The 27,279-nt window shown below is 42.5% G+C and overlaps 1 protein-coding gene across 3 annotated transcripts in view; it reads right to left on the minus strand.

The window, feature by feature from the left end:
• Positions 1 to 14,301: 14,301 nt before the first annotated feature.
• MKX (mohawk homeobox) overlaps positions 14,302 to 27,279 on the minus strand; it is a 48,139-nt gene continuing 35,161 nt past the window's right edge. For 2 of the 3 annotated variants that reach the window (XM_072851527.1, XM_072851524.1), the window contains 2 exons: positions 16,989 to 17,022; positions 14,302 to 16,883 (listed from right to left, as the gene is read on the minus strand). In XM_072851527.1, the coding sequence (XP_072707628.1) occupies positions 16,697 to 16,883; positions 16,989 to 17,022 (221 nt within the window). In that variant the 3' untranslated portion in view covers positions 14,302 to 16,696. The remainder of the gene's footprint in view (positions 16,884 to 16,988; positions 17,023 to 27,279) is intronic. The other variant, XM_072851525.1, reaches the window with a different exon arrangement.

The following is a 27,279-nucleotide window of genomic DNA, read 5'->3' on the forward strand; positions in this document are numbered from 1 at the left end:
CTCTGGGTACAACCACTGAATATGGAGTATAACGCATCTTAACTCACTTCGCAGTCAGGGTGACCTGAAATGGCTTAGCTGAGAACACTTACTAGCTCTGAACACACCAAAACTTTGAGGAAGGTGTGCTAGTCCCAGGAGGAAGGCTGACTGCTCCTTCCTACCCTGCTCTGGGTGTTAATGTTATCCCTTGCTTCTGCAGCCAGCAGTCCTCTGAGGGCTGCTCAGCACAGCCGGGCTTTTGGGGCTTCTCCTTGTTGGTTCGAGCTGGGCAGTGCTGCCAATTTACTGCCAGAGGGCACTGGGCACGTCCCGTCCAGGGGACAGGAGAGGGCTGGGCAGAACAGCCAGGGTGTGGCTGTGAGCACAGTGGAGCTGAAAACGGAGAGCCTGCTGCCGCTGTGCTGTAGCTGTTACACATCGCTAAGGTCAGGGTTTCACTTGGTGACAGACACCTAAACAGGGGTTTCTGAAGGTAGGTGTCCACAGGTGTCTGAGGTAGAGGGGAGGTGTAGGCAGCTGAGCAAGGAAATTGTGCTTTAGGCAGGGCAGAATCCCTCTGCATGCTCCACCAGCAGTTTCAATGAGATCTCCATCATGTTGGTGGGAGTTTAAGTGCCTGGCTCACATGGAAACCTGCATTTTCACTCCAAGATTTGGTGTCTCAAACTGAATCACACCCGTGGGGGCTCAGCAGGATCTGTTCTCATGAAGAGGTGCTCATCCACGTCTGGGCTGGCTCATGGACCTGGAAGCCAGTCCTGGGAGTGCTGTAAAAGCCAGGCTGCTCCCCACATCTCGCAGTCATCCTGCCTTTGTAGCTTGGGATTGGGGTGTCTGCAGTCCCAGCTCCTTCTGGGCAAGCTCCTAGGAAAAGCCCGAGGGAGCGTGCCCAGGTGCTGCTCTAAGCACTCAGTAAATGCCCTGTAACATGGGCTGTGGCATCCCAGGGGCACCCCTACATGTTCTTACAGGTAAATACCATGGGAAGGCATCAGATCTGGGCTTGACCATTCTGCACAGGCTGCTCTATGTGGCAGACTAGTGCAGCTAAGATTAAAATCTGAGTCCTTTCCCTGCCTGAATCAAGCCACTCATCTGAACCTGACCTTCTACCTCCCAGCTGTCTCCTGCAGCCATTAAACCCTGACATCAGTTACTACCTCTGTCCTCATCCCAATGACATTCAGTTACCTTCAGAGAGAGCCTCAAGAGAAAGATGCCGAGTGGTAGGCTCAGATATTAGGCTGAACCTAAGTAATGCCCCACAGAGACTGCTTCAGCAGCTGGTCTCAGGGCTACGTGTTGGGTCTGTCGCCAGCCTCTGCCTGGCGGCAGGAGAAAGCCTAGTGGCAGCTTCCTCCTTCCCCTTTTGGGGTTGAGCCTCAAGTTCACAATGTGCCCCTGAACTTAGAAAGAGAAGGTATTTCTTGAAAGTCCCAACTCAGCTGCCACAGCCGTGCAGGAAACCAGTTGTCCTTGCTGGTCACTGTGGTCCCTGTGTGCAGCACTAGTGGAGGTTTGTTCTTCACTGTCTGCATGCGCGCTCCCAGTGCCTTCTGGTGCCTCACACAAAACCAGGCATGACCTCTGCCCGAAGGAATTCAACCAGGCAGCGAGATGTCTAGCTGCTAGAAAATCACCTGCAATTATTCACACCCTCAAAATTGCAGGAGCAAAATGAGAGCCTGCTTTTCAAAATCAGGTCCATTATGTGTCTGCAAAGTATATAATCTCCACATAATTCATCAACACCATTAATCTAAACTCCTAGGTACTGAGCTCAATAGCGCATGTGTTTTCCATGTGTGTGTAATATCAAACAAACCTGTGTTTAACTTGTCAGAATATAATCAACTTCCATTAATTACTTCAGGATGAAGTCTCCAGTACCAATGGTTCTTCATATAATCACTCAAAAAGCTTTTATTGGGGAGCTAAACAGCTCAATAACACTAATTAATTGTGTTTCTTGGACAACTGAGATTGTATAAGTGGAAAGGTGGTTTTGGTACATTTCCCACTACATTGATTTTCACATTTCTGGAACGCATTTCCCCATAATAGTCATTAGTGCACAGAGAGAAGAGTTGGAAAGGTGCGGTAGAAGCACGGCATTCCTGAAATATGATTTGAGATTTGTACTGGATCTGCACTGTTTGCCAGAAATTCAAACTCTGGCAAATAACTTAGCCTTTCTAGGCTGTTTGCCCAATAGGCTGAGTGAAAAAACCAGCAAACCTAAAAATCTGCCAATATTTATGTACCAGCGTGTGATTCAATTGTTTTATTGCAGAGCAAAAGTGACACAAGAGAGAGAGGAGGAGGACAGAAACTCTGCGAGTCTGGGGGAAAAATATGAAGCATTTGAATGTTAGTGTTAAAGAATTTTAAGACCTTTAATTAAACCACCCCAAAACTCACAAGCTCAACAAAACCAAAAAAGAGAAAGAGAGCAATTGCCCTCCCGGGGCTTTCAGGGCTTTACTTCTACACATATTTTTCTAATTCCACGTAGAGGAACAAAGAATGTGCTTTTCCCACCTGAGAAGTGTTGTTTGGTGATTCATGAAGCTTTCTCCCTTGTCTGAAGCAGAGATTTCTCAGTTACGTACCCCAGGGCTGCGCCGTTGCAGAGCGGAAGAGAGCTGGCTGGGAGGGGGATTGCCGGTGGGGAGGGTGTGAGGCCTGGGGAGCATTTCGGATCAGCAGGATATTACTTAGTGTCGTGTGTGTATGTATTTATATATCGGGAGTAAATGAATTGTTGCACTCAATGGCATGGAAAAGTAAATAAAAAGCCTCTCTCGGCTGGATCGTGAACGCCAGTTGCGGGTTTGGGTTTGTGTTTCAAGGCTCCATTCACTGCTGGGTTTTATGTTTTCAGGCCCTCTGTGCAGCTCCAGTGTTATCTCAAAAGCACCATCTTTTCGTCTACACAAATACTCAGCAGCACTCAAAATACAAATCTTCTTATCCATGTGTTCATAGCTTTTTTCCTTAGAAGTTTTTCCCCCCTCGTCATCATAAAATACAGATTCCACTCAATGGAAATGTATGGCACAGTCAGTGCCTTGGTAAATCAAGATCAAAGTGTGCTTAAATCCTATAAGATTATTCTAATTTAGTAGCTTACTCTTCTGTAGTAGTAAACATTGCCACAAAGAAGTCATCATTTAGTCCTGTGCCCTATTGAGCCAGGCTCTGTAAAAGTCAATCCGTCCCTGGAAAAGCTTCCTCTACAAGGTGGCAAACATATTGGGAAATGCAAGGAGGGAGGGAGAAAAGTTGCAGATAAATGTATTGCAATGGTTTAGGGCTTTACATTTTCCCTTGGTCTAAAATGCAGAGTTAATTCAGACCTGTAATGCAGAGTTAATTCAGACCTGTAATTAACCAAGGAATTAAGTCTGCACTTTAATTCAGTAGTTCTAAGAAAGTAATTAAATAATAATGACTGACAGGAACTGGAACATCCACTGCTGTGTTGCTTTTGCTGGTAATTTGAAAAATAGGTGGTCCAGGAATTCTAAGAAACAGAGAAAAAACTTGCCATTACAAATGCCCAGACTGTAATTTCTTAAAAGACTGATTATAGATTCTTGACATTTCACTGTCTTTCATTCTGACTATGGAGTTAATACTATATTCTCCAGGCAGACCTCTGAAAAGCCATTTGATAAAAAGCTGGTGCCAAGAGACAGACAACAGTATCAGTATTATGCGTTGCTCCTGCGAGGATCTCCTGAGACATTTCTGCCATTTCCGTAAGTAAGTATGTTTTCACAAGTCAGTTTTTGCAACTCTCGTTAAAGGAACAGAATCTTAATACAAGAAAATGGATGTTGGCCTAAATAAAGAAGTAGACTTGTAGTCTCACTGAAATAGTAGCAAGTCACAATCAGGGCCTCTTTAATCCCTGGCACCAGGTGGAGGTAAAGGGAGAAATCCATGTTCTGTCGCTAACAGGTAATGTCCCATGTTGGTCAGATCTTTCAGATCTAGGACATTTGACTGGTTTCCATCCTCCAGCGATCGGTAGTTTAGTTTAATAACCAGCTCGCATTAGCAGTATCTGTGATATTCCTCTTACCTACGTTGAGAGCCAAAGCCTATTTCTATCATGCTGCACTTGGATCCGTTTCAGGTTTCATCACCCTCCTGAACATTTCTGGCCACTTATGCGAGTCCTTCGCATCAAGAATAGCTCATTCGGCACACACAAACAGTTGGATTGTCAGTCTTTGCAGCAAACACCTTGTGAATCATGTAGCTGGCAAAGGAAGGGGATTGAATTTGCTATAGTCACTGGATCTGATACAATGGTAATAAAATTCTTGTCTCTTTTGTATCAAAAGTGATTGTATATCTCTTTGGCTCATGGAATTGCCGGTGCTTGCAAAAAAAAAGTATCTTATTGTAATGAATATATGCAAGACTCTTAAATTCTGATTTACTTTCCCCCTTTCTATTTCTGGCTCAGTCTCCATCTTTGTACATAGCTTGACTTTGCTTTGCCTCCTACTCCCGCCTTCCCATTTCCCTATCCACTAGTTTCTTTCTGAAGTGAGCTGCTCATAGCTAGAAACATATTCAAAGTGTCCCTTTGAGTCAATATACCAAGTCTTTTCATACCCAGCAGAGCCTTCCTTCTGAATGATCCATCTTGTCACGTAAGGAACATTCCTGATGTTTTTTTACACATCCTGCAGGCCTGCGCACTCTCACCAAGCAGCTCTGGGGATTCTCCGGCAGCAATTTCCTTGGCTTTGTGGCACAGAGTGCGATTCCCCACTCAGACTACAGGCATTTGTTTTCCTGTTAGTTAGTGGCATTGACCGCAAACCAGCCTGTCAAAAAGGGTGTCGGTTAACATGTTCAGCAACCCCTTTTGAAGCTTGAGGCAAACTGTGAAATAATTTCTTCCCCTGTTGGCATCTTTTGTGAAACTAGAATTTCTCAGCAATCACCAGAGGCTCTGGAGCAAGTGTTATTTGAAGCAGCTTATAGGATCTGTTCCCGTGTTTTTCTTTGTGGTCTGTCTGCCTGTGTCAGGCTCCAGAACACAGTGAAAACGTTCAGTCTCCCATGACATTGAGTACAGGGAATACAGGCTAATCCTGCAACACAGCCTTCAGAAAGCTCGGTGCAGGAACTCCAGATTCTGCTCAAAACAAACATACCTTCTGGAGGGTTTCTGCCCAAGTATTTCCTATGGAGGCCAAAAGCACTTACAGAGCACAGAGATCCTTCAGGAGTCATTCCATTGCACCTAACTGGAAATTTCCTTGCTTTCTTCTTCTGGCAATTTTAACTTTCATGTTAAATGTACATCCCTCTCTGTCAGCTTCCATGTTTTTCAAGTCTGTTGTCTTCCATCTGGGAGCCACCTTTGTCCTTTATGTTAGGCTCTGAAAGGCTGGGAAAGTTAAACAGCCTCCGATGGATGGCTGCCCGGTCTCCTCCGCTGGCTGGCTGGTGGGATCAGAACTCCTTGTCCTTCCTCTCCACTCTTACGCCTGGAATGTAAACACACCTCCCAAAAACAGAGGAATAAACCAGCTGCTATTCACTCTTTTAACCATCTATTGAGCAACAGACCTCCATGCCATGTTTATAAGGCAGACTGCTGAAATGGAAAATAAGGGTGGGGAGGCAACCTCGAGAGGCCATCCTGCCCCAAAGTAGGATCAATTACACCTATTTAATTCCTGATTAATATGTCTCTAACTTGTTCTTAAAAAATCTTCAGTGACGGAAAGTCTACCACCCACACAGTCAACGTACTCCAGTGCTTCCCCATCTGATCTCCCTTCTTCTGTTGGCATGTTCTACCCAGTAACTCACTTACCATCTCCTTTGCTGCAATTAAAACCCATTATTACTTAACTGTACTATGGTACAAAGAACAGATTATTTCCTTTGTCTGTCTACTGGCCACATATACCTGAAGACTGTTATCTTCTCTACACTTAATAACCTTAGATTAATCAGTCTTTCCTTCCAGATCATGTTTGTCCCTATCTCCTTTAAGTGCAGCCTCAATAGAGCTCAGCAGAGCAGAAGACATTCACTTACAGGTCATATAGTCCAACACCTAAATATACAACCCAGTGTGTCGTTTTTTTCATAATTGCAGGATGGTATTGGATCATCTTCACCTTGTGATCAGCTGTCATCTTCTCCTGCAGAACTCCTAGCTACCTCCCCCTGCTCCGTGCAGTTCACTTTTGTTCACAGATCCTTGCAATACAGTTGATTAACTCTGTTATTTTTCAGGCCATTTCTCCAATGTATCAAGGTAATTTTGCTCTCTGATGTACTTGCAAGGAGCACCACGTTGACAACAAAAAATATAACAAGATTCTGGCTTGCAACAGCTCCACTTTTTTCTGCTCAAGACCACCATGAAGAACAGCAGAGGCAGAGGGAGCACGCCCTGGCAGCAGCAGCCAGAGGCCTTTTCTGGCCTATATGCCCCCTAGGAACTGGTTGTATAAAACTAATAGCACATATCCCACAGCTGGTGAACCTCTGCTTTAGTGCTTTAACCAAGCTATTGATGAAAATACTGAACACAAACGGCCAAGGACAGACCTCGGTGGAAGTCCTTGATGCATACTTTCATTTTGACAATGAGTCCCTGAAAACTTCTCTGAGTTTTCAACTTGTTTTATACACTCTTGATGGTAATTTCAGCTCCATGATATTTCCTCTGCTTATTCATGAGAATGTCATGTAAGACTTTGCCAAAAGCCCAACTAGAGTCCCAGTAGCTGTCTGATCTACTGAGAATCTTCCATCCACACAGTTTACTGTACTGTCGCAGGAAGAAATAAAATTGGCTTGATGCGATTTGTTTATGAGAGGTCCATGCTGACTGTTACATCTAGCACCTTGCCTTCCTCTAGGTGCTTACGCACAGCTTGGCTGGCTGTTCCTGCAGTTCCCTGAGATGTCAGCCAACCATCTGGACTTCCCCAGTTTGTCCCTTATGTGGATGAGCGGCATATGTTTTGGAGAAGCAGTGGACGCCCTTGTACAGTGCAAACAGCCAGATAGGGGGCTACTTATCCTGCCCTACTGGGTCAAGAGCAGCTACGTGTCTTACTGCCTCACTACATGCATTGCAAAGAAGGTGTGAGCAGGAGCTGGGTGCAGGTGAGCCTCAAGCGTTTGTTCTGGTTGATCTACAGGGACTGGAGAAGTAGGTGAAACACAGATGAAGGGGACTTGGCTGCATCTTAGAGCACTTTGCCTGTGATCTGCCCTCCTGTCTAGGTCGGTGCAGCAGTGCCTCAGGCTAGAGTGATGCTGAATCACCAGCACCCGAGGGCTTGCTGCTCAGTGTGTCTCTGAGCTACAGCTTCTCTAAGTGTACTTCCTACCTGAGCAATGGGAGCCACCAAAACAAACTACGGAAAGCAAGACATCGAAGTATGTTACCAGGTTTCTCAGTAAGAGGTGAAAAGCTGAGTGTCTGGGTTCTTTCATGCTCAAGTGGAAACCAGTATCAAAGCTCCATTGGTTTTGATGAAAGGAGAATTCAGCGAGGGGCTGTGACATTTAAGACTTCACAGATGAAAACGTAACGAGTACTCACAGTTCTACATGGGACTGTTTTTCTTTTCATTCTTATAGAACAGGTTTAAAAAATTACACTTGGCATTTGGTTTCCATGCTACCATTTTGTTGCTGTTGAGGGAATGCAGCAAGAAGTAGCTAAGTATTAGTTTACATAATAATGTTTCCACATGCCTGTATTTAATTTCCAGTTGTAAATCCAGGTTCCACCAAATCCCACTCTCATGCTGGTACATGTCCTTGTGAAAGAGATACAGGGAATATTTCATGTTATAAATTGGGTATAGAGTTCCCACCTCAGCTGTCCATTAGGAAATTGGAAAAAAGATTGCAACCTTCTCGTATTTTTATTCCTGAAAGGGAATCTGATTGATGCTTCTTAGAAGATGTTTTATATTGACTGCATTATCTAGAGATGCATATATAGTTGTTTTCATAGTAAACACTTTTATTGCAAATAGCCTTGTTTGAGATAGCAGTAACGGAAATCTGTTTTTCTAGGAACTAAGACCATAAAGGAAAGCTTTTATTTAAAAGGTGAGAGAGGGTGGATAAATATAACTTGTAACTGTATAACACTTTACACACTTCAAAGTGACAAAAGCACCAGACTTTCCAGCTGGAGTCCCCTCCAATTTGGCCCTGGGCATGGCCTTATGGCATTATGCCAGCCTGGGCAGGCTACTCTCAAGAAGACCTTTCTGCTGCCCACCTACAGGCACCCTTCTCAGAAGAAGTCAGCTTCAGGAGTGTAGTCAGGGGTTTAAAGGACTAGAAATGATTAAGATTTTCTTTGCTCTACATCTTGAAATGTGGAGGATCACTGCTGGCTGTCTGGTTTTTTGTCGCATTAATTGCATGTGGCTTCACTGCCAGTGAAGTGTTGCAGCAAACCTTGGACCACTTTGAGTTTTCTGGTTGCCATTACAGTGCTCAATGCCATCTGAGAAATGCACTTCTTATTGCTATTGCAGTCTCTTTTTAAGTGATGGGGATGCCATCTTCAGCCTGAAACCTCTGCTTTCTCTTGCTTTCTCTATTATTTGTAATCAACAGGCATGAACTAGCATCACATAGGTTCTTCCATTACCACACTGGGTGTCTGCTCTGCAAGGATGAGGAGTACTAGCAAATGCTATGCCTGCTGTCTTCATTTTCTGGCCAAATGCAAATTCTTTTCATCATCCCAGAGAGCAACAAAAGTCTCACAGTTTCCCTTAAACCTTATTTTTTTAAATATACTGATACAAAGGTGACCTACAGCATAAGCAGCATTGTGTTTGCTGAAATGATTCAGCATAAAAACTAGACCTCTCAAAATGAAGTACTGAGATATAAACTTTTATGTCCACAGATCACCATGCAAAACTGCTCTGATTTTCAAAACACCGAGACTTAAAAATTCTTCCATGCAACTCTTGGGGGGTGGTTTTTTCCATCCTGTGGAAATTTTTAAGATGTTAAAACTTTCTTGTTTTAAACTGGGTTGGAAAGTGTAAATATATAAACAAATGAATATGAATAGCCAAAAGAACATTTTTTAAAAGTCAGTAAACATAATTTTGTAACCTCAATATTTTGATAACTTTCAATGATTTCTATTTTGGCTTTGATTTCAACCTTTTTTGCTATAATTATCTTACATTTCAAGACAAAAAAATTTAATCTGGACAACTAGACTTTTTCATTTAAAAAAAGAAAGAAATTTGGGGGTCTGATCATCTCCAAGCTTTCTTAAAAGAAATCCAAAGAAATTAAATGCAGTTGTCCTGTTCCACAAAATTTTTCCATTCTGCTGACCTGGCATTTAATTTGCAAAGATCTAACTGAAATGCTGCTGACCACTTTTCATGACTACACTGGCTGCTGTTGGGTACTTGGAATATTTTAAAATCCGGCCATGTATTTTGTGGCCATTTCACAGGATCCTCAAAGTTAGATTCACATTTTAACTGCTGCCCAAAGCGTTTAGCCATGGATTTCACCCTCACTCCTCCCTGTGAATAGAAGGCTGGCTTCTTTTTTCTCTGTATGTGAAGACAGCAAACATGAATGGGAAATGTACTGTTGAAGAGGAACCCGTCTGTGCAGTGCAGTGAAGGCAGTGAAGCCCCCAGCATGGTGTCTATGGGTGTGCTGTCCTCTTCCACCACACCAGCACACAGCAGGGATGTCTTTTGCTGCATGACTTCTGGATTTCTTCTGAATGTGATGAGCACAGTCCACAGTTTTCAGGTCTGGCTGACAATTCCTTAAAAGGGTGTGAAAAAGGAGCATAAAACCCCTTCAAGTGAAGATTTTCATCCTCACACCAGTTAATATGAGGAAGATCAGACAGCTTTGCTGAACATCCCCAAGTCACAGGGATGGTCCCGAGTGAAACATTTTATCTTACACCTGAACTTCTACATCCATAAATTCCTGGACTGCAAGAGGTCTTTTTTAAACTGGAAAGAGACATTTCCCCTTCCTAGGATGAAGTTTTTCAGGTGCTTCAGTGTCCTCCTCAGTTGATGTTGCAGAGGAAGGTAGGTAGTAGTGGCCTGAGCCCACCAGGTCTCTTCATGGTGTGGGACCCAATGGTTTGTTTCCCAAGAGTGTGGTTTGTCTTCCCTGTCAGGTTTGGGCATCTGGTCTCAGTTAGTAGCTTATTCTCCTGCTGCAGTCAGTGAAGAGATGGAAGTGCTGCAGAAGGTGATGCCTGCTCTGGGACACGTGCCCAAGATGCAATTTTCAATTATGGTTAACATCAGATACCTACAGTTCCTTAAGTGCATCAGAGTGTGCCACTTACAAAACAGCACTGCTCTCTCCTACCTTCAGAGCCTCATAGCAGCAGGGTGAGCAGTGAGGGACATCTTGTAGATGTGATCCTCATCCCACATTCCCTGGTTCTTAGAGCATTCCCCAGGGGAGAGAGCCAGCCCCTCTGCATTGCCCAAACCCTGCATAAGGCTTGCCTGGGCTCACGCGGGAAGCCTGTTGCAGAAGAGATCCTGCACTCCAGTTCTTCACCAACAAATTATCTTTCTTATGCTCAAGATAATGTGCCTTAACCGTAAAGAAAGAAATGTCCCTAATTTGTGGTTATTTACAGCACTGTAAATCAGGCACATGCCACGAAGTACCAATAAAAATTGTTTAAAATCAGCCTTAAATAGCTAAACTCTCAACAGCAGCTCATAAAATGAGACTTGGCAGTTCTTAGGTAGTTATGGTTAAATTGACAGTCCTTTTGGGAGTTAAGATAGCCAAAAGCAGTAGTAGTTAGGAGTGAAGTGATAGATGGTGGAGCTTGTTGGTTGAAGAGCCTCTATTGCACACTCTTGAGACTGCACACTCTTGAGACTGCATACATTTGCTGGCCCTGGGCTGGGAGAAGGGAGATACCAGACTTTGTCAGTGAACACCAGCTTGTTGAATCACACATCGTTCACCTATATGGCCCTAGAAACTGCAAATCCAGAATGAGCTTTGGCATGAAGGATCCCATTGCTGTCTGCATGTAACAGGAGACTTTTCAGGCAGGAAGAAAGATAGAAGGAGAATCAAGTCCAAAACTGGCTGAAAGGAAAGCTAAGGAAATCTGAAGAAGGAACCAACACCACGAATGAAAAAAAGCCCATCCATAAAGAAACCAGATCTCAGCTCCCTTTAAAAAGTCAGGTGCGCGAGTTATATTAGCCTCGAGCCAGGTCTAACTTCCGCTGCCAATAACCACTTCCACTGCCAATAACCCAAGCTGACATAACAGCAACATTAAGGAGGTTTGGGATTTTTTTTTGTTGCATTAGGCATTCATGTCTCTTTTCCACTTTTTTTTTTTCTTTTCTTTTTTTCACAAGGTACTTGTATTTTAGCCAACCTCCTCCCTTCTTGTTAAACAAGAGGAGTTTCAAGATGGGGCCCAAACCTAAACACTGGCTCAGCAATCCAGCACTATGAAAGCAATGGGTCTGGGTCTCAATTCTGCTGCTAATGGGGATCAAGCACACCCAGATGCTAGCAAACCGGCTTGTACAACATGAACTCCCATCCAGGCTGGATTCCTGTTGCCTCCCTTGCAGTGTGTTAAACAGTGCTCTCAGGCAATTCAGCCCTTTGCATCATGCTGCTTCTCACTTTCCTGCCCTGGCTAACTAGCCTAGGTAGGTATTGCACCAGAGCAGCTCCCAACTATCCGTGTCCTACACACAACAGCTCAGCCATGCAGAGCAGTATTATTGTCCTCTTTGAAATGCTGCACCAAAGCACAGAGAAATTTGAGGACATTGCTGTGGACAAGTGAAGGCGTAGAACAAGCAATGGTCCAAAAGCTGCACAGACATATTCACGCCATGCTCAGTCCAGTCCATCCTCTGCTGAGGACCTTGATGTAGCAGCTCAGGCTTCATGCCAAACTTGGTTACCCAGTTTCTGAACTAGATGACGTTTCTGTCCAGCTGGCTCAGAGCAGGCATGCAACTGTCTGCGCTTGGCCATGGAAACATGCCCTGGCCCTCGGACCTTCAGAAATGCTTGGGATTGTTAGGTTACGAGCCTGGATCCCTTTGAGGTTCCTTTTGGTTCTCCAAGAGTCTCACAGATTGTTCATAGTAATACAGGAATAAAACAGGGGTCTGTCATGCTTGAAGCTGTCACTGTGACCACTGAATTGGTGCCCACTGGACTTTAGAGCTGCTTGTGGAGTACTGGAGGGTCTGGTGTGCTCAGTCTGTGCCGAGTCCGGGCTCCATTTTCCTGCAAGTAAGAGGCCAGGGTTTACGAAAGTGTAGTCACCCTAAGGACTGAGTGGAAGCACAACTTGAGTTCAAGGCTTCATAGCAGAACATGAGATTTCACAGCAAAAAGCGTTGGTATGTGTGAGAAAGTCAGCCATGAGAGAAGACAGCTGCAGCCTTCCCTTTGCCACAGAGCAAGTGGGCATCTGAGGCAGTACTCAGCCCAAGGAGCAGTGACAAGCTTTGCTGTTGTAACTGCTTTTCTCTCCTGGCAGTACCGCGATCCCAGCTCTGCCAGAGCTGCTCTGAGGTCCTCAGTGCTCTTTTGAATGTGGAAATTAGGAATAAGACTTGTATAGCCCTGGTGGAGCTCAGCTTATAGGAGCTTTGTTGCAGCTTTGGAAGATTGGATGACTAGTCAAGACAGCTCTCATCTTCCATGCCACACAGGGGACTTACCAGCAGATACACCCATCTCCTCCAGCCCTTGGAAGCCATGCAGGGGAATATGTCCTTGTGCTTCCTCAAGACCAAAAGAAACAGAGGCATCACTGAGCCTGAAAACCTCTGGAAGGATTCCCAAAGGAGGGTCTGAGCTTGGTGGCTGCAGCCCTGCTGCTTGGCAGTGTCTTGGTAGGCAGGGTGTGGTGTGCCCCACCAGCACGCTACCCGATAGTCCTGACTGGCCCTGAGTGATTCCTCACGCCAGTATTCACTCACTGTAGCGAAACAGGGAGAGAAGGCAGTTCCCTGGTACTCCAGAGCATCCCCAGAGCAGCCACAAATTCCTTTCCCCATTGCAGGTCCCCTTTTGACTGATGCAGAACGACTCCCACATTCTCTCCCACTGCTGGGGATGTCGCAGGGCGTACAAAGGAGGACTTTCTGGGCATTAAGAGTACGGTGAGTTCCAGAGCTCATGACTATCAGAGATCCCCCTCATTTTTATAATCTAGGCTGCTTCCTGTAATAGCATCTCACATTTGGTGTTGTGGGTCTCCACTGATGGATAGTTTAGGTGGATAAAAACATCATTCATCAAAGCCGGGGCACATAATGAAAAACGAGAGGATTAAAGTGATAACGAAGAAACAGGTTTAAGTCTACATAGCCTTTCCCTTAGCCTAAGCTAAATCCATTCTTCCTTGCACAGTGCAGAGGTGCTATCAACCTACCTTCCCCATCTTCTCCTTCTAACCCACAGTGCAGTGGTTACTTCATGCACTTGCATGTGGGCATCCAAGTCTAGCTGCCATCCTTTGCCAAACTCCAAGTTAAAGCTTAAGCCACCAAGTTATCAAATGTCCTCAAAATGGCCTATGTGTTGTCCCAGGACTTGCTCTCAAGTCTCTCTGGTGAAACTACTTCACCTGGAGTTCATATGGAGTACATATCACTCCTCCGATGCAACTGGAGGAACTTTGCTGAGGCACAAAAGTTAGGAGTCCAGTTGCGCTGGGCTCTCATTACTACAAGCAGTGAACTGCTAGATGGGCTGATTGCATCTCCTTCTCCACCAAGGCTCCACAGCCAGAGCGTATCCATACATGGTACTGTAGACAAATGTAGCCTGTACTCATAAAAAACCCTAAACGATCAAAGTCGTTCCCAGCTCATGGACCTTCTCCAGTGACTCAGGACAGTGATTAGCTATGGCTTCCCTCTGCACTCCTCCAATGTGGAGGATTTATAAGCATCATGCCATGTTGTCATTAGCAGTCATTGGCCTAAACTCGCGTAACAGTCATTTTCATCAGGGATGTGCTAAGCTACTTCACGTAACTGTGCACCACAAGGTGTATTAATCAAAAGACTAGCATTCCTGTTTTGTCTTTGCCTATCACATGCTTGTATCCCAGTATAGAGAAACCCTGTCTATAACAGGAAACCAGAAATGCAAATGACTAAGGACAGATAAATGAATATTTAATTCAAACCAGAAAGATGTTGTTTGCAGTTATTTATTTTACTAAAATGGTTACATATGTTGAAACAAAGAAGAGCAATAGTAATAATGTTTGTTTTTCCAATATCATAAATAATTATTGAGTCTTCATTAGCTGTTGGCTCAGCACTGATCATGATTTTTGTTATTTAAAAAAAGACACACACATAATTCATTAGAATTTGTGTTTTCAGAATACTCTAAAGCAGCAGTAGAAAAAAAATAAATTAAAGGAAATGGTAACAAGAAATTATGCCAAGTATTTCTTAAATTTAAAACCCACTTGATGTGTTTTTCAGATTATTCTTTGTGCTTTAATCTTTTAAAAAAGAACCATGAACAAGTTGTTTATACAATGGCTTGTCTTCTCCAGTCTTACTCCAGAGAAGTCCCAAAAAGTACCTTTTTTACATGAAAAGTTTTGTTGTTGTTTATACAGACAAAAACACTGTGAATATTTCTAACAGAAAAGTTTGTCAAAACCATCAATTTATTGTCACAAAATATTTAATACCAGAATAACTTATAATAGTATGAACAAAAGTGAAGTATTAACTCTCTGCTATTAGTTATAAACTCACATTATTATGTCAAAATCCAGGAAAGTATCAAAAATTAATGTCATGGAATCTTAGACACATAATGATGCAAGTCAGTAAAACATATACTTCAACTGTTCATACAGTCATGACATACATTTCTTGCTTGGCACTTTAAGTCAATGCAAATCAGCAATTTAGAAAACAAAGTAAAAATATATATGTACAAAATATTTTCATATCAAATCATTTTCATTGTACACTAAATAAACCCAACAACATGTTATGTTACATCAAGAAGTTTCCTAAGAGTCACACCAAGGCTGATATTTGCAATGTATCTTGACTATTTTAGTGCAACTGGAACAGCCTCTACTTGCAAGTTAGTTTCATCATTAGCACAGTCCTGCTTCCATTGAAGTGGGAGTTCTGTCATTAAACTCAGTGGGAGCAGGACTAAAGTCTTCTCTTGTTCACTGATGGCTCACCAAAAAGAGAAACGAGGAAAGGGATACGTAGGAAAAAACCTGACAGGATACCCACAGGAAAAAATCCAAATCCTAGCAACAATCAGCTCTTTTCCAGTTTTCTGTAACTGATTCAGTATAAATCATTTTTGGCTTTGCCACTCTTTATTCAAGCACTGTAAACCTCATTAGACTATTGTTATATGACTTAAGAATAACTTGTACACCTCCCAAAAAAATTTAAAAATAAACTTGGTTTTATGCTAGTTATTACGCTCAATAGCAGTCAAGTTTAGAGACATGGCATTTAATACATGGTTTAGTATCTACTTAAAACCCTCCCACCTTAAATGCTAAGATTTTTCAATGTTTCATTTCCCATTTGTGTTTCTAGTTTGGGCTTTGATAGTTTATATTATAGCTTTTTCTCACTGAAATGTGAACTGTCAATCAACTGTCCTCATTTATGCAGTACCTACAAAATTAAAATGTTTAAACCACATTAATAATTTCCACCATGGAAACTTTTTTGAGCTCCATTGCAAATAATAAATGGCACTATAGATTTAGTTTTGTACAAGAAGAAATCAATTTTACTTCTATCAAAACTTCAGTAAGTCACTAGCAAAGCTTTAAAATTATAGAAATTCAACTTGAATTTACAGCTAGTCTGGCTAAAACCTTCTCAACTAGAAATCTTTAATGAGCAACACAGCTGGGAGCATATGTATAAGTTCAAAATAATCTGAACAATTAACTTATTTCCTAAATTTGTGTGTTCTAGAGTATTGCACTTTTCAAAGGAATGATTTTGGTATTTTAATATACTGCATATACAGGTAAGAAACATGCATAACAACCTCATTGTCACTTTGACAAAACATACTGTACAATTTTTATAACACTGTTGATTAAAAAAAGAGAGAGAAAATGATGTAACAATTTCATTAAGACTCGTCAATTTGTACAAGTCAAATAAGCACAACTCTCCAGGGCTTCCAGCAGTAATGTGTTTAGCCCTAGGCTGCTTAAGCCCACTTGGAATAATATACAAAGTTTAAGCATTATGGCATTGTCATTTTGAGGCATAATACTGTTGTACTATGCCCACGTTATAGCTTATTTTTTGAAAGCAAGGCACTTACTGTAATAGCAATGCAAACATCTTATGCGCACTTTGATTAACATAAAATAAGTTAATGTTTTGATAAAAACAGGTTTTTTTATAATTTACATGCCTTTTATAGAAGCAATTGAACATTTCATTTAATACAATGAAAACGTCTGAGTCAGAAGGAACATTATTTTTTTTAACTGACCATACTGTAAAAGGGGGCCTATTTTCCACATTTGCCTCATATCTGTGAATCTGATTTTGCTGAAAACCAATCCTGTGAGGAAAATGTCCGTTTGACAGGAAAAATAAAAAGGATCCATCTCTTAAAACTGCTGAACTAATGGCACTTTAACAGTCTTTACTTCTGATATATGTGATGATTTCTGAATGATGCAGCTGGTAGTTCCCTGCAGTTTATCCTTCCCCTGGGCAAGGTTCGTTAGGGCCATAGCTGCGTTGATCTCCTTCCAGTATGTTTCATCTTTGCTGGTTCCTTTTCTGTTAGCTGCGCTAGATTCAAGCAATAACAAATATTTACATGTACAGCTTACATAGCTAGGTGATGTCAGGAAAACCATAATAATACTAATTTTGGAAAACTGTGAAGTCCCTTACCTTTCACACTTATTTGGTCCATTCTCCAGAGTTTCTGAAAGCAGAAAAAAAAAAGGTCTCTTTTCTTTTAACAGATTTTAAAACAAGCAAGTTCATGGAATAGGTGTATGGAAAAATAACTCAAGATTAATTCCAAAATTGGTATCAGATTTCCAAATAAAATCTTTGTTTCGACACATATAGAGGGTCAGTTTCATGCAAGCGTCTGCCTGGAGAAAACTACACTGAGCTTGGAGCAGGACACATGTCAAAAAAAATGCTGTGAGGAGGTTCCCGAGACATGACCTTACAGAAATAGGCTTTGGTGAGGCAGAACCTCACTGAGCCTCACCAGAACTGCACTGGCAGAACTGGTGCTGAACCCTGCCCAGTGCATCCCACACCAGCCTGTGTCTGGGAGAAGGTTATCTTGGCAATAGCGAGAATAAAGCTGGTCTTGGAGGTTCACCTACATTTTGCAGGGTGATAGAGCTAGTTTTTCAAAACATAAATGCCAAGGACATAAGGAATTGCAAAACCTAAAAATAAAAATCAGCTTCATTGCCCTTCAGTGAATGTCTTCTTGTATACACTAAAAATAGGACTTTCACCCATGCACACATGATGTGTGTGGTTTTTAATGCCCCCCTTGCCCAGGCTGCGACTCAGTCACAAGAGGCAGGCTGAGAAGGGTACAGATAACAAGCACACCTGGTTAACAGCCTTCAAAGATGAAATTGCATCACAGGCATAAGCTACACTTTCCCATCAAGAGTCACACTTGTTCATTCATTAAGTCCTCACGTCGCAGAGAAGCCAGAAATATTTACCAGGCAGAAATGTATAAGCTTTATTGAGTGTGCTTGCTATCCTGACACAGAAACACATTATAGAGGAGCGAGAAGCCGATACCTAACTGCAATACCTATGGAGAACCAGTCAAACAAAAGAAACAGCAATGTCATGAGCATTAATGGCTACAAGACCCAAAAGGCCCCTAAACACAGCATAAATCTCATAACGTAATGCACTTCTTTATGAGGCTGGATTCCCAACTAAAAATCAACCTTATTGCTAGATTTCCATCAGATTATTAATTAAAAGTTGATTTTTTCTTTAAACTGAGCTTCTAGTGGAATAGGCCCCAAAGCCCATTGCAACCCTTGGTAGCTCTCCATTTACAAGTGACTTTGCCCACCACTGACCAGCAGCCCATTTTCTCATACAGACAACCCGTGTTGAACAACTCAGCCCAGCCGCACTCCCCAGCACTTGGAGGTGACCACTCAAGACCACAGTCTCACCAGAAGAAATGCAGGAGACCAGCTGTAATTGCAGAGGTCAGATGTTTGCCAAGCTGTTTGATTTAACAGGCCTCCATCCTTTTGCAGAACAGCTTTATAAACAAACGTCCACAAGTGACCAAGGTTTACATTTTGTTCCAAAAGAGCACATCTTAAATCAGTATCTCTTAAGCTCTCCAAGATCAATGCCTGAATGGGATTTGAGAGGGGGAAGTTCAACCTATGCAGAGGAGAGGGAACCAAGGAAAAAAGAAACATTTGATGCAGAGAGAGGTACTGAATGACACCAAAAGTCTCCTTCATGCTGTACTTGGCTACAAATAATTTTTTAGCCCTGCTTCATTTTTTTTAATAGAGACAATTTTAAACAGGAGGTTTAGGACTGAATAGGTCAGTAGGTATAGAAATGGAAACGGCAAGTAATAGAGAACGTCGTTGCCAGAGCAAACCTGGATATAAATACACCTCTCTCAAGCATCTGTCAGTTTCTTTTGCTCTTGGAAAATATTTCCTATGAACAAAAAAATTGCTTGTACAAACTTCTGAGGAAAGTAGGTGTGAATGGTGACACACATTCCAATTCCAGCGTTTATTTGAAGGAGTATTTGCAAATATTTTTTACTGGTGTTTAGCCAGCTCTAAAAGAAAGCGGCTTGCCCATGGTATATAAAAGCAGCAGCAAAGCTAAAAAATAAAATCCAGGAGCAAAGAGCTACCCATTCTTTAACTTTGCTGAAGATTTTTCCAAATTACAAGTCTTTTTTTATTCCATTCAGATTTTATGTTTTTTCAAACAAATAATTTATGTCAAAGAAACTCAAAACTGGGTTACAATAAAACCATCATTGATAATTTGCTAAGCTCTTGCTAATAACTGCTGTAAAAGCATGTTAGTACAATGAAGTCTGAAAATCCATCATTTCAAAGCACAGGCCCCCTTTTTCTTGCCAAAAATCCTTTTCTGCTATACCAAACCTCTGGCAGCATATCCCAGTTTGCACTATCATAGCATCCAAGCAGCTCACATCTGTCTGAACAGCCCTTAGTGAAGGAAATAAGTATTACCACCATTTTTTGGATGGGGATAACCACATTGAGAGAGACAAAGACCATTCCCCATTCTTTCCTTGACATCTTGCCGGTCAAACCAACTTGATCCAACTCAAAAGGAAGAGCAGGGTTCACCTCACTTGCCATGAACCTGCCATCTAAGTCATGTATCTTTATCCAGGCTAGTTGTCCAGACTCCAAAATTTTATCAAATTTAAAAAAAAAAAAGGTGAATCTTACCCGACATTTTGCTTTTTCTTCATCTTTTGCAATCTACCTGCTCTACTCCTGACTACTAATTAAAGCTTTTGATAATTAAAGCTTTTGATATTTGACATATCTGCACAACAACTGCAAAGTATATTTCATCTGTAAAAGCAACATCTTGGTGAGAGTGTTTCATGAATATAATCAAAGAACAGCATTCTCTATATGGAAAGTGTTTGGTTTTTTGACCGTTGCACAACATGTTCCTAGATTTCTTCTCTGAGGCAATGAGGAAAGGGCAGTGGGACTGGGTAACATCTCTGGAAATGGTGACGGAAGGAATGGAAAAATGATGCAGCATACTGAACCTCACCGAGTAGCCTCAGCTAAGGACTCACCCCAGAGCAAGTGCTGATGGGCAGACCTCGCACTTCACTCATGAGCCCTCTCTCACCACATGAGAGGCAGCACACAAGGTACCAAGGATGCACCATAGCTGCCCTCTCCAAGTGCTGTGGTTAACTTTAATCTAACATGCCTTAGGTGGCAGCCACCTCTGGTCTCTCCTGAAAAAGTGTGGTCCTCTCACTAGCTGGATCAAGGCAGGCTGTCACACAAATTTCAACCCCTACAGACTTGTCAAGCTTAGATCAATGTGTCAAGTGACTCCAGAGAAAGCCAATGCTGATGCATTATTATATTCCACACTGTTCCCAAGACTTATTTGATAGGGTGTACACTGAAGTTTATCAGCAGCATAACACTGGCCAGCACAAATAACTTTCCTAAACAAACTACAGTTGTGCTCAATAGCATATTTATTAATCAAAACCCAAAAAGAAGCTGCTGCTGAAGGTGGTTTGTTCTATCTCAGAAAGCAATGTGCTGCTTGTGAAAGATGTTGGTAGGCTTTCAGCATATATTGAGATCCTGTAGTAAGTCTATTTAATATTAAACGTTAGAAACATCTTTTTGGTACAAGTTTGGAAATCACTTAAAACAGTGGTCGTTTGCTCTACAACTGGAAAGTTTTAAGCACTATGAAAATGGAAATGCAATCATTTATAATTAGGGATTGTCATTTATACCTCACTTTCTTGTGCTTCATTCTGCTCCCAGTCGCAAGCATCCAGAGAATCAGCTTTTGCCTGGCCAGGAATGTCTCATTCTGCTCTCACCATCCACCCAGAGAAACCAGCAAGGAGGGATATTTGTTCCCTCTTGTTTATAATAGGAAGTCACTATAAATCACTTACCAATGGAATCCTGTATACCTTTCCATTAGTATGAGTTTTCAGTATACAGTTTACTGTAGCACGCAGTGCCAAGAGTGTAGTCACTGGACAATACCAGCTTTGTGATACAGTATGGTATTTTTCAGGACTCACATAATTATTAATAATGTACGTAGCATATATTATTTATTTTTCACCACGAAATTTCTTCATAATTATTCACTGGCTTGATCCTGACAGCTCTCTTGCAAGGTAGCCTGCAGTCCCATTTTAGCAGAGATGGAAATGAGTCTCAGAAGTCCAAAGACAACATGCCTAGGCAATACTTTGACCATTTCAAAAGCATTTAAGAGCAGAATTTTCCAGGATTTCTCCTATATTTAAAATGTTTTCTTTTGTTCTTCTGCTATCAGAAAGGCCCACCCAAAGAAAATATACGCCAGGGTTCTTGCAGGCAAACCATCCTTAAACTGGGCAATAGCATCACTTACCTCCAGTACCTTGCCATTACACCTGACTGTTGTCAAAATAATATACAAATAATTCACAAGAAGATATACATTTAAGTATATACACAGTGCCCTTTTACATGCTGCATCCAGTATTAGAGAAGAAAGCCAGAGCGTAAATGCCATAGTACATGTGCCTACTCCAATTTACAACATACAAAGGCTCTCTGGCTATGTGGTGCTGTGGCACATTCAAATATTTCAGAGCAATTCAGACCCTTACTGTTTGCCGAGTCCAGACCAATAACTTTTATATACTTGGATGACTTCAGGGGTGTGCTAAATAATGTTAATTACAGTTACATTTTATTCTTTGGATCTAAGAATTCTGACCTAAGAATATCACACGTGTGTGGTGATGAACTGACTTCACCTAAAGGCCCTGCTGGGAACAGCAAAGGAAAGACTGACCATTTACGTACGACCAAGAAGCATCCACGTTGCTCCCTTGCTTGGTGTTCTATACAGCTCAAGCCGAACTGCAACAACTGGGTTAAAACCCTGCTTTGTGTTATCAGGTAACACTGACAAAGCAAAGATGGCTTGAAACCAAAAGGGGCAAGAATGTGTGAATGAGGAAACGAGACAGAGAGGAAAGGGTACAGAACATTATGTAGTGGGGAAAAAATGGACATGGAAGTCAAGACACAGTAGGTCAGTCCCACATGACCGTCATATTTCTTGAAGCTACTTAAACATGTACAGATTCCTGACGAATTACACACCACCTATTCTAGCTCAAAACGGAGGGGAAAAAAGAACTGCTGGCCCCAAATGGTGAACACTGTAAAATATTTGTTGGTTCAGTAAAAGGTCCCGTATAACTTATCTTCATTTTAAAATTGGCAACGTTATTCAGCTGTTTCTCTCTCTGCCTCTCCTGAACTTTCTTTTGTTGGTTTTGGAGAGACTGGCTTAACATGTGTTGACCAGCATTTTCAAAACAAGCAAGAGGAGGAAAAAGAGGGAGGAACAGGAAATAAATTGGGGCAGCTGAATGAAAAATGAAGTTTACACGTGTGAGTAAATTAGTGGTGAGATGAGGTATTTCTGTAGGTCACACACATGCCCCCCTTGACTCTAGTATTTTCCAAACCGCAATTTCAGGGCACATAAGACTTTCAGATCTCTGGTTCTCCAAGAACAAAATTGAGTTAACAGGAGTTAATATTCCTGTACTCTTCTGCATTGACACAGCTCCTTTCCTCCTGAAGGATCCCAAACTAAACCATGAATCACACAACATCACTAACATTTACCCACATCTGGGGAGGGAAGGTGGCTTAGCATAGGCTACTCAGCAGTGTAAGGGAGGGCAAATTGTAGCCCAGAGCACCGGGACAGGCCCTTTCCTCTTACAAGAAATGTCATTTAATCTTGGTGCAAAGACCATAGCACCTTTTGAAAAACCCAAGCACAGCAAACCTCAGTTCCTCTAGCTTGAATTGGAAGAAGCAGGAGTTGGCCTTCCCATGCTTACACTTGCAGTGCTCCCATTTTGAGCCTGATGTGAACAGACAAATGAGTTTTTGAACGTGGATACTGCTCAGCCAGAGACCCACATTACCAAAGGCTTTCTAGACATAGACAGGACTCATCCGATCCAGCACAGCAACTCTTAAAACCCTTTTCTTTTTGCACCATCCTCCCAGGTTTCCTCAGGGACATCAGACCTGAGGAATGGATGAATTAAGGAGAAGCATAGACAAGAAAGCTCATGCTCAAAGAGACTCCAAACCGCAGTCTCCTACAGAAACATTCCCCAAACTTGCCCTGGTGGCTGGCCTCCTGCAGACCCCGGGCCACCTCCACATGGGATCCGCTCAGCACTGTCCCTCGTGAAGCCACTCCTGCCCAGAGCAGGTCCTGGACTGTGCAGGTCCACGTGAAACCACCTGGTCGGGGCTGGCGGTGCTTGTGCAGCAGAGCCTTTCGGTGGAGGGACGAAGTCCCCATTCAAGTTTCAGACAACCTGCAGCTGCAGACACAGCAAGGCGCTGCAACCTGGGAATGCGTGTGATGATACCAATCGCAGCTGGTCCGATCTCGGGGCGGTACTGGATTTCTACTGACAAATATTTATTACCGTGTCCTTTTGTTGGGTGGGAGGAGGAAAGCTGTCAGAAACTTGCAGGAATGAGCTCTGGGCCCAGGCTCTAGAGAAAACTCCTTTTCAGCAAAGCTTTCATTTACCACCGCTCTCTCTTTCTTCCAGGAGGAGGTTACAGAGCAGCTTGTAATGAAGTCACCCCCACAACCCCGTTACCTCATTCCTTTGGCTTCACAGTGACACCAAGTATAACAACTGACCTGTCACCAGCTGTTATGTCCTTTCAGATGAAAAAACTCCATAATAACAATTTATGTTCACAGTGACAGCTACAGTGCATATTTTTCCCTGTTCTCCCAGTGTTTTTTTTCCAGGAACAGCTTTAGCCCTGATCTGACCTCTTCTATTAAGACCCATAGGTTGGGTCTTGCCAATGCTGGAAATATCCCTTTGCCATCACGCCTCAGACCAAGCCTTTTCAGGGAAATCTTTCTTTGAAATCTGCTTCTTGCACCAAAATATCAGATATAAGCTTTAACTGTGAGAGACTGGTACCACTCAAGTTTTTTTCCTGAATACCTGGGAACTTGAAGACTTTTTTCCCCTGTGCAGCCTGGAGCCCGCTGAAGTGGGAGTAGGCATCTAGTTACATTTTAATACATGTGATTTTTATAAAATGAGTGTACATGCCCACAGAGACTGGGATAGGTGTATTTTATAAACCATAAAAGAGAATTGAGTTTGCAGGTCTACATTAACATTTGCATTAATAAGTGCACTGAAAGCCCCGCATAATAGTAGGCATGGTGCAAATGGTCTTACAGTCTTGGGCTATGCACCTGCATGTAAGAATTTATGAGTTAGCAAACTAGATACGAACCTGGTGTAAATCACTCCATTGTTCGGGCTGTCACGGCTGGCTCTAAATTTCCCATGACCAGTGACAGTGTGTGCTCCTTGGTGAGATGCAGGGCACTGTGCAAGACTTGTTTTCTTAGCCAGACTTTAGCAGAGCTTATAATGGGAGTCAGGGCTGTGTAGTGTTGGAAGTGAGTTGTTAACGAACTGACGGTTATATGGTATTATGTTCTTTTCAAGTTTGCTGCAAAGCTGACTGAAATCAAATCTTTCCTCATTGACTTGGCATGTAATTAATAGTGTAATGTTGTCAGATTCCTTGGTGATAGTCTCCCACATGCATTTCATAATGGATAAACAAATATCTGACCTAGGCTCCATTTTTTTGGGTTTTATTTAGAAAGGGATTTACAGCACGTGCTGTGCTGACTGGAAGCATGAAGTAGTTAGCCCTCCTATGGCAAACCGTTATGGGTTAACAGTGAAAACCAAGTCAGGCAGCAGGGAAGGGGGAGGGTAAAATAAAGAAAAGAGAAGAAAGGAGAAGAGGAAGAAAAAAAAGAAATAAAGGAAAGGGCACGGGAGATGTTAAAAAAAAGGAAATGAGAAAATGGCAAATGAAGATTCATTAGGAAAAAGAAGAGTAAGGAGTATGAAGGGAGAAAACATACCACTGTGTTAATTTTCTTTATTTTAAATATAAAAATATCATTTTCCCACCCAGGAATCTAGCTGTTGTGCAGGCAGGCACGTTCAGGCTTTCACTCTGGATCTAAAAAGTTTAATTGGGAGCTCTTAAAGCCTAAAATAAGGCTTTAAAAGTAAAAAGCTAAAGTCAAATGCAGCCAGGGTAAGCACTATTACACTCCAGCCCGATTGTTTTTCATTAAAAAAGCGGGGTGAAAGGGAGGGTTTCAAAGCCATATTTCAACCCTAGGCTGACACTACAGCAGTAAAATCTGATTTTGCTATGCTAGTTGGCTGTGGGTTTGGGAGCAGACCCTACATATGCGGTGTAATGTTATGATATGAATGCGTGCACACAGGATATTTTCAGAAGCCTCCCGCAGAATCTGGAGAAATGTGCCCCCCGTTCCCGTGGCCCCGCTCGCAGGAGCCAGCTCCTCTCCTGCCCCTGGGAGCCAAGCGGGCTCAGACATGGCATATGCTGCACAAAGGCCATTTAAATTACAAGGTGCTGTATTTTCAGGCAAGTGGAAGAACTTCTAAGTGAATGCCAGAACTGATTTCCAGGGTGTGTTTAGCCAGGAGTAAAGAATGGATAAGTCTGTCGGGGAGAGGAAATTCACTGTTTCTTTCACTCGCCTGTAAGATAAAGAAGAGACTGACGAATGTGATCTTTTTAAACATAGCTACTTCCATCCGCTGCATGCAGTACTGGGATGTGCACAATACTTACGTCCAAATACTAAACTCCAGGTACCTAAGTTATGTCCCAAACTTATTGCGCTCTGTGCGATCACAAGCATAAAATTCAAGCAGCTTGTAAGGAAGTGCATAAGTACATACAGGGCTCCAACAGTCAAACAGCCATAAAAATGGCTGTAAGCTGCAGAAGAGCTTCATGGTAACCTCAGACAACGGTTGCACAACAGATCCTACAAATGAAGAGATTGCATGTGAAATTTTAAAAATTATTTAAGGAGATATATTACATAAGGAGATAGAGATATATTCATATGTATACATATCTGTATCTGCTTCTATATGATGTGTGCATAAAAATGGGAATGCCTAAGCAGTCTGCCTTTCCACTAAGCGTCCTGTGAAATACAGCAGTACAATCACACATGGTATTTTCTGTGGTCACCGCCTCCCCGAAGGCGCAGCACGGACCTGCTCGAGGGCTGAGCCCAGAGCAGTAGGTGAGACCTTTCCCCGCACAACCTCAGTGCCACATCACAGCAGCTGCAAGGCTGTTGCGGGAGGGGAACACAAGAGGATAAAATATAGTCAGATGGATTTAACAATGCCAAGTAAATCATGTTAGTCATCAACAGTATCTCTGCTTCTCCTACAGGTTTGTGTGCGGGGCTGGACAAGCTGTTTTAACCAACCTTTTCACAGATGCTACAGTACGTTCCCCAGCCTCTGGACTCCGCACTGAGAGCCCAGGCTCTCATCTTCAGCAGTGCTGAGCACTCGCAGGTGCAAATGAGGTCAACGAGAGCTGTGCTTTGAATGTATAAAGAGCCATAAAATCATGAGCATCCACAAGGTCTTAGGTATCTAAAATGACTTCAAATTGTAATTGTTCAGTGCCTCAGTTCCCCATTTGTGAAATCCTACACATGTCTCATGAAAACAACTTTATTAAAGTTTGTGAAGGACCAGACGGAGCCTATCAAATGGCACGGAACAGCACATCATGAAATTAATCATCCTGTCCTCAGAGATGCTTAGCCGCGTTCACGTTAGTGCTTTGCCAGTAGAGAAGCAGCAATGAGCACCCAGTGAGGATGTGAGCTGGGTTTTGAGGCTTCTTTCAAACTGGGTTAGTTCACATACATCAGAAAAGTATCTCTTTCCTCATCTAGATGGAAATGTGATGGGAACCTCTTTATTCAGCATCCTGAGGATTACAGGAACCTACACAGAAAGCTGTAGTCGCACACCTCCCTGACCATATGCAGAATAACCAGCAGAAAGAAACGGTGCTGAGTGAACTGCAGGGGGAATAGTTGCCCATGGATTATTCTCACCTCCAATTGCAGAAAAAAATATTTTAGTGTTTGAGTGCCTTTTTTTTGAGTCACGTTTTTAGTTCTGCTCCCTTTGCTTCCCCTTGTGAAGCTGCTGCAGTCTTCATGCTCCTGCTCACCACAACTTGCACTGTTATTATTTCCATTACAGGATTTCTTCCCAAACCTAAATATTCCCAGACACCTTCTGAACAGGCCCTCAGAGATTCTAGTAAACTGGGAGGTATCTCAAAAAGGCCTGTGTTTTCAGTTTTCCTATTCACCAAGAGAGAGGCAGCACAGCAAACCAGGCAAAAGGGGAAGGCTCTTGGAGCAGAAGAATCGTGTGCCCAGAATTATTCAGGAAGTTGTACCTATTTGCCAAGAGGTTTTGAAG

Source organism: Ciconia boyciana, chromosome 2 (genome assembly GCF_034638445.1).
Source record: "Ciconia boyciana chromosome 2, ASM3463844v1, whole genome shotgun sequence".
Taxonomy (NCBI): Eukaryota; Metazoa; Chordata; class Aves; order Ciconiiformes; family Ciconiidae; genus Ciconia; species Ciconia boyciana.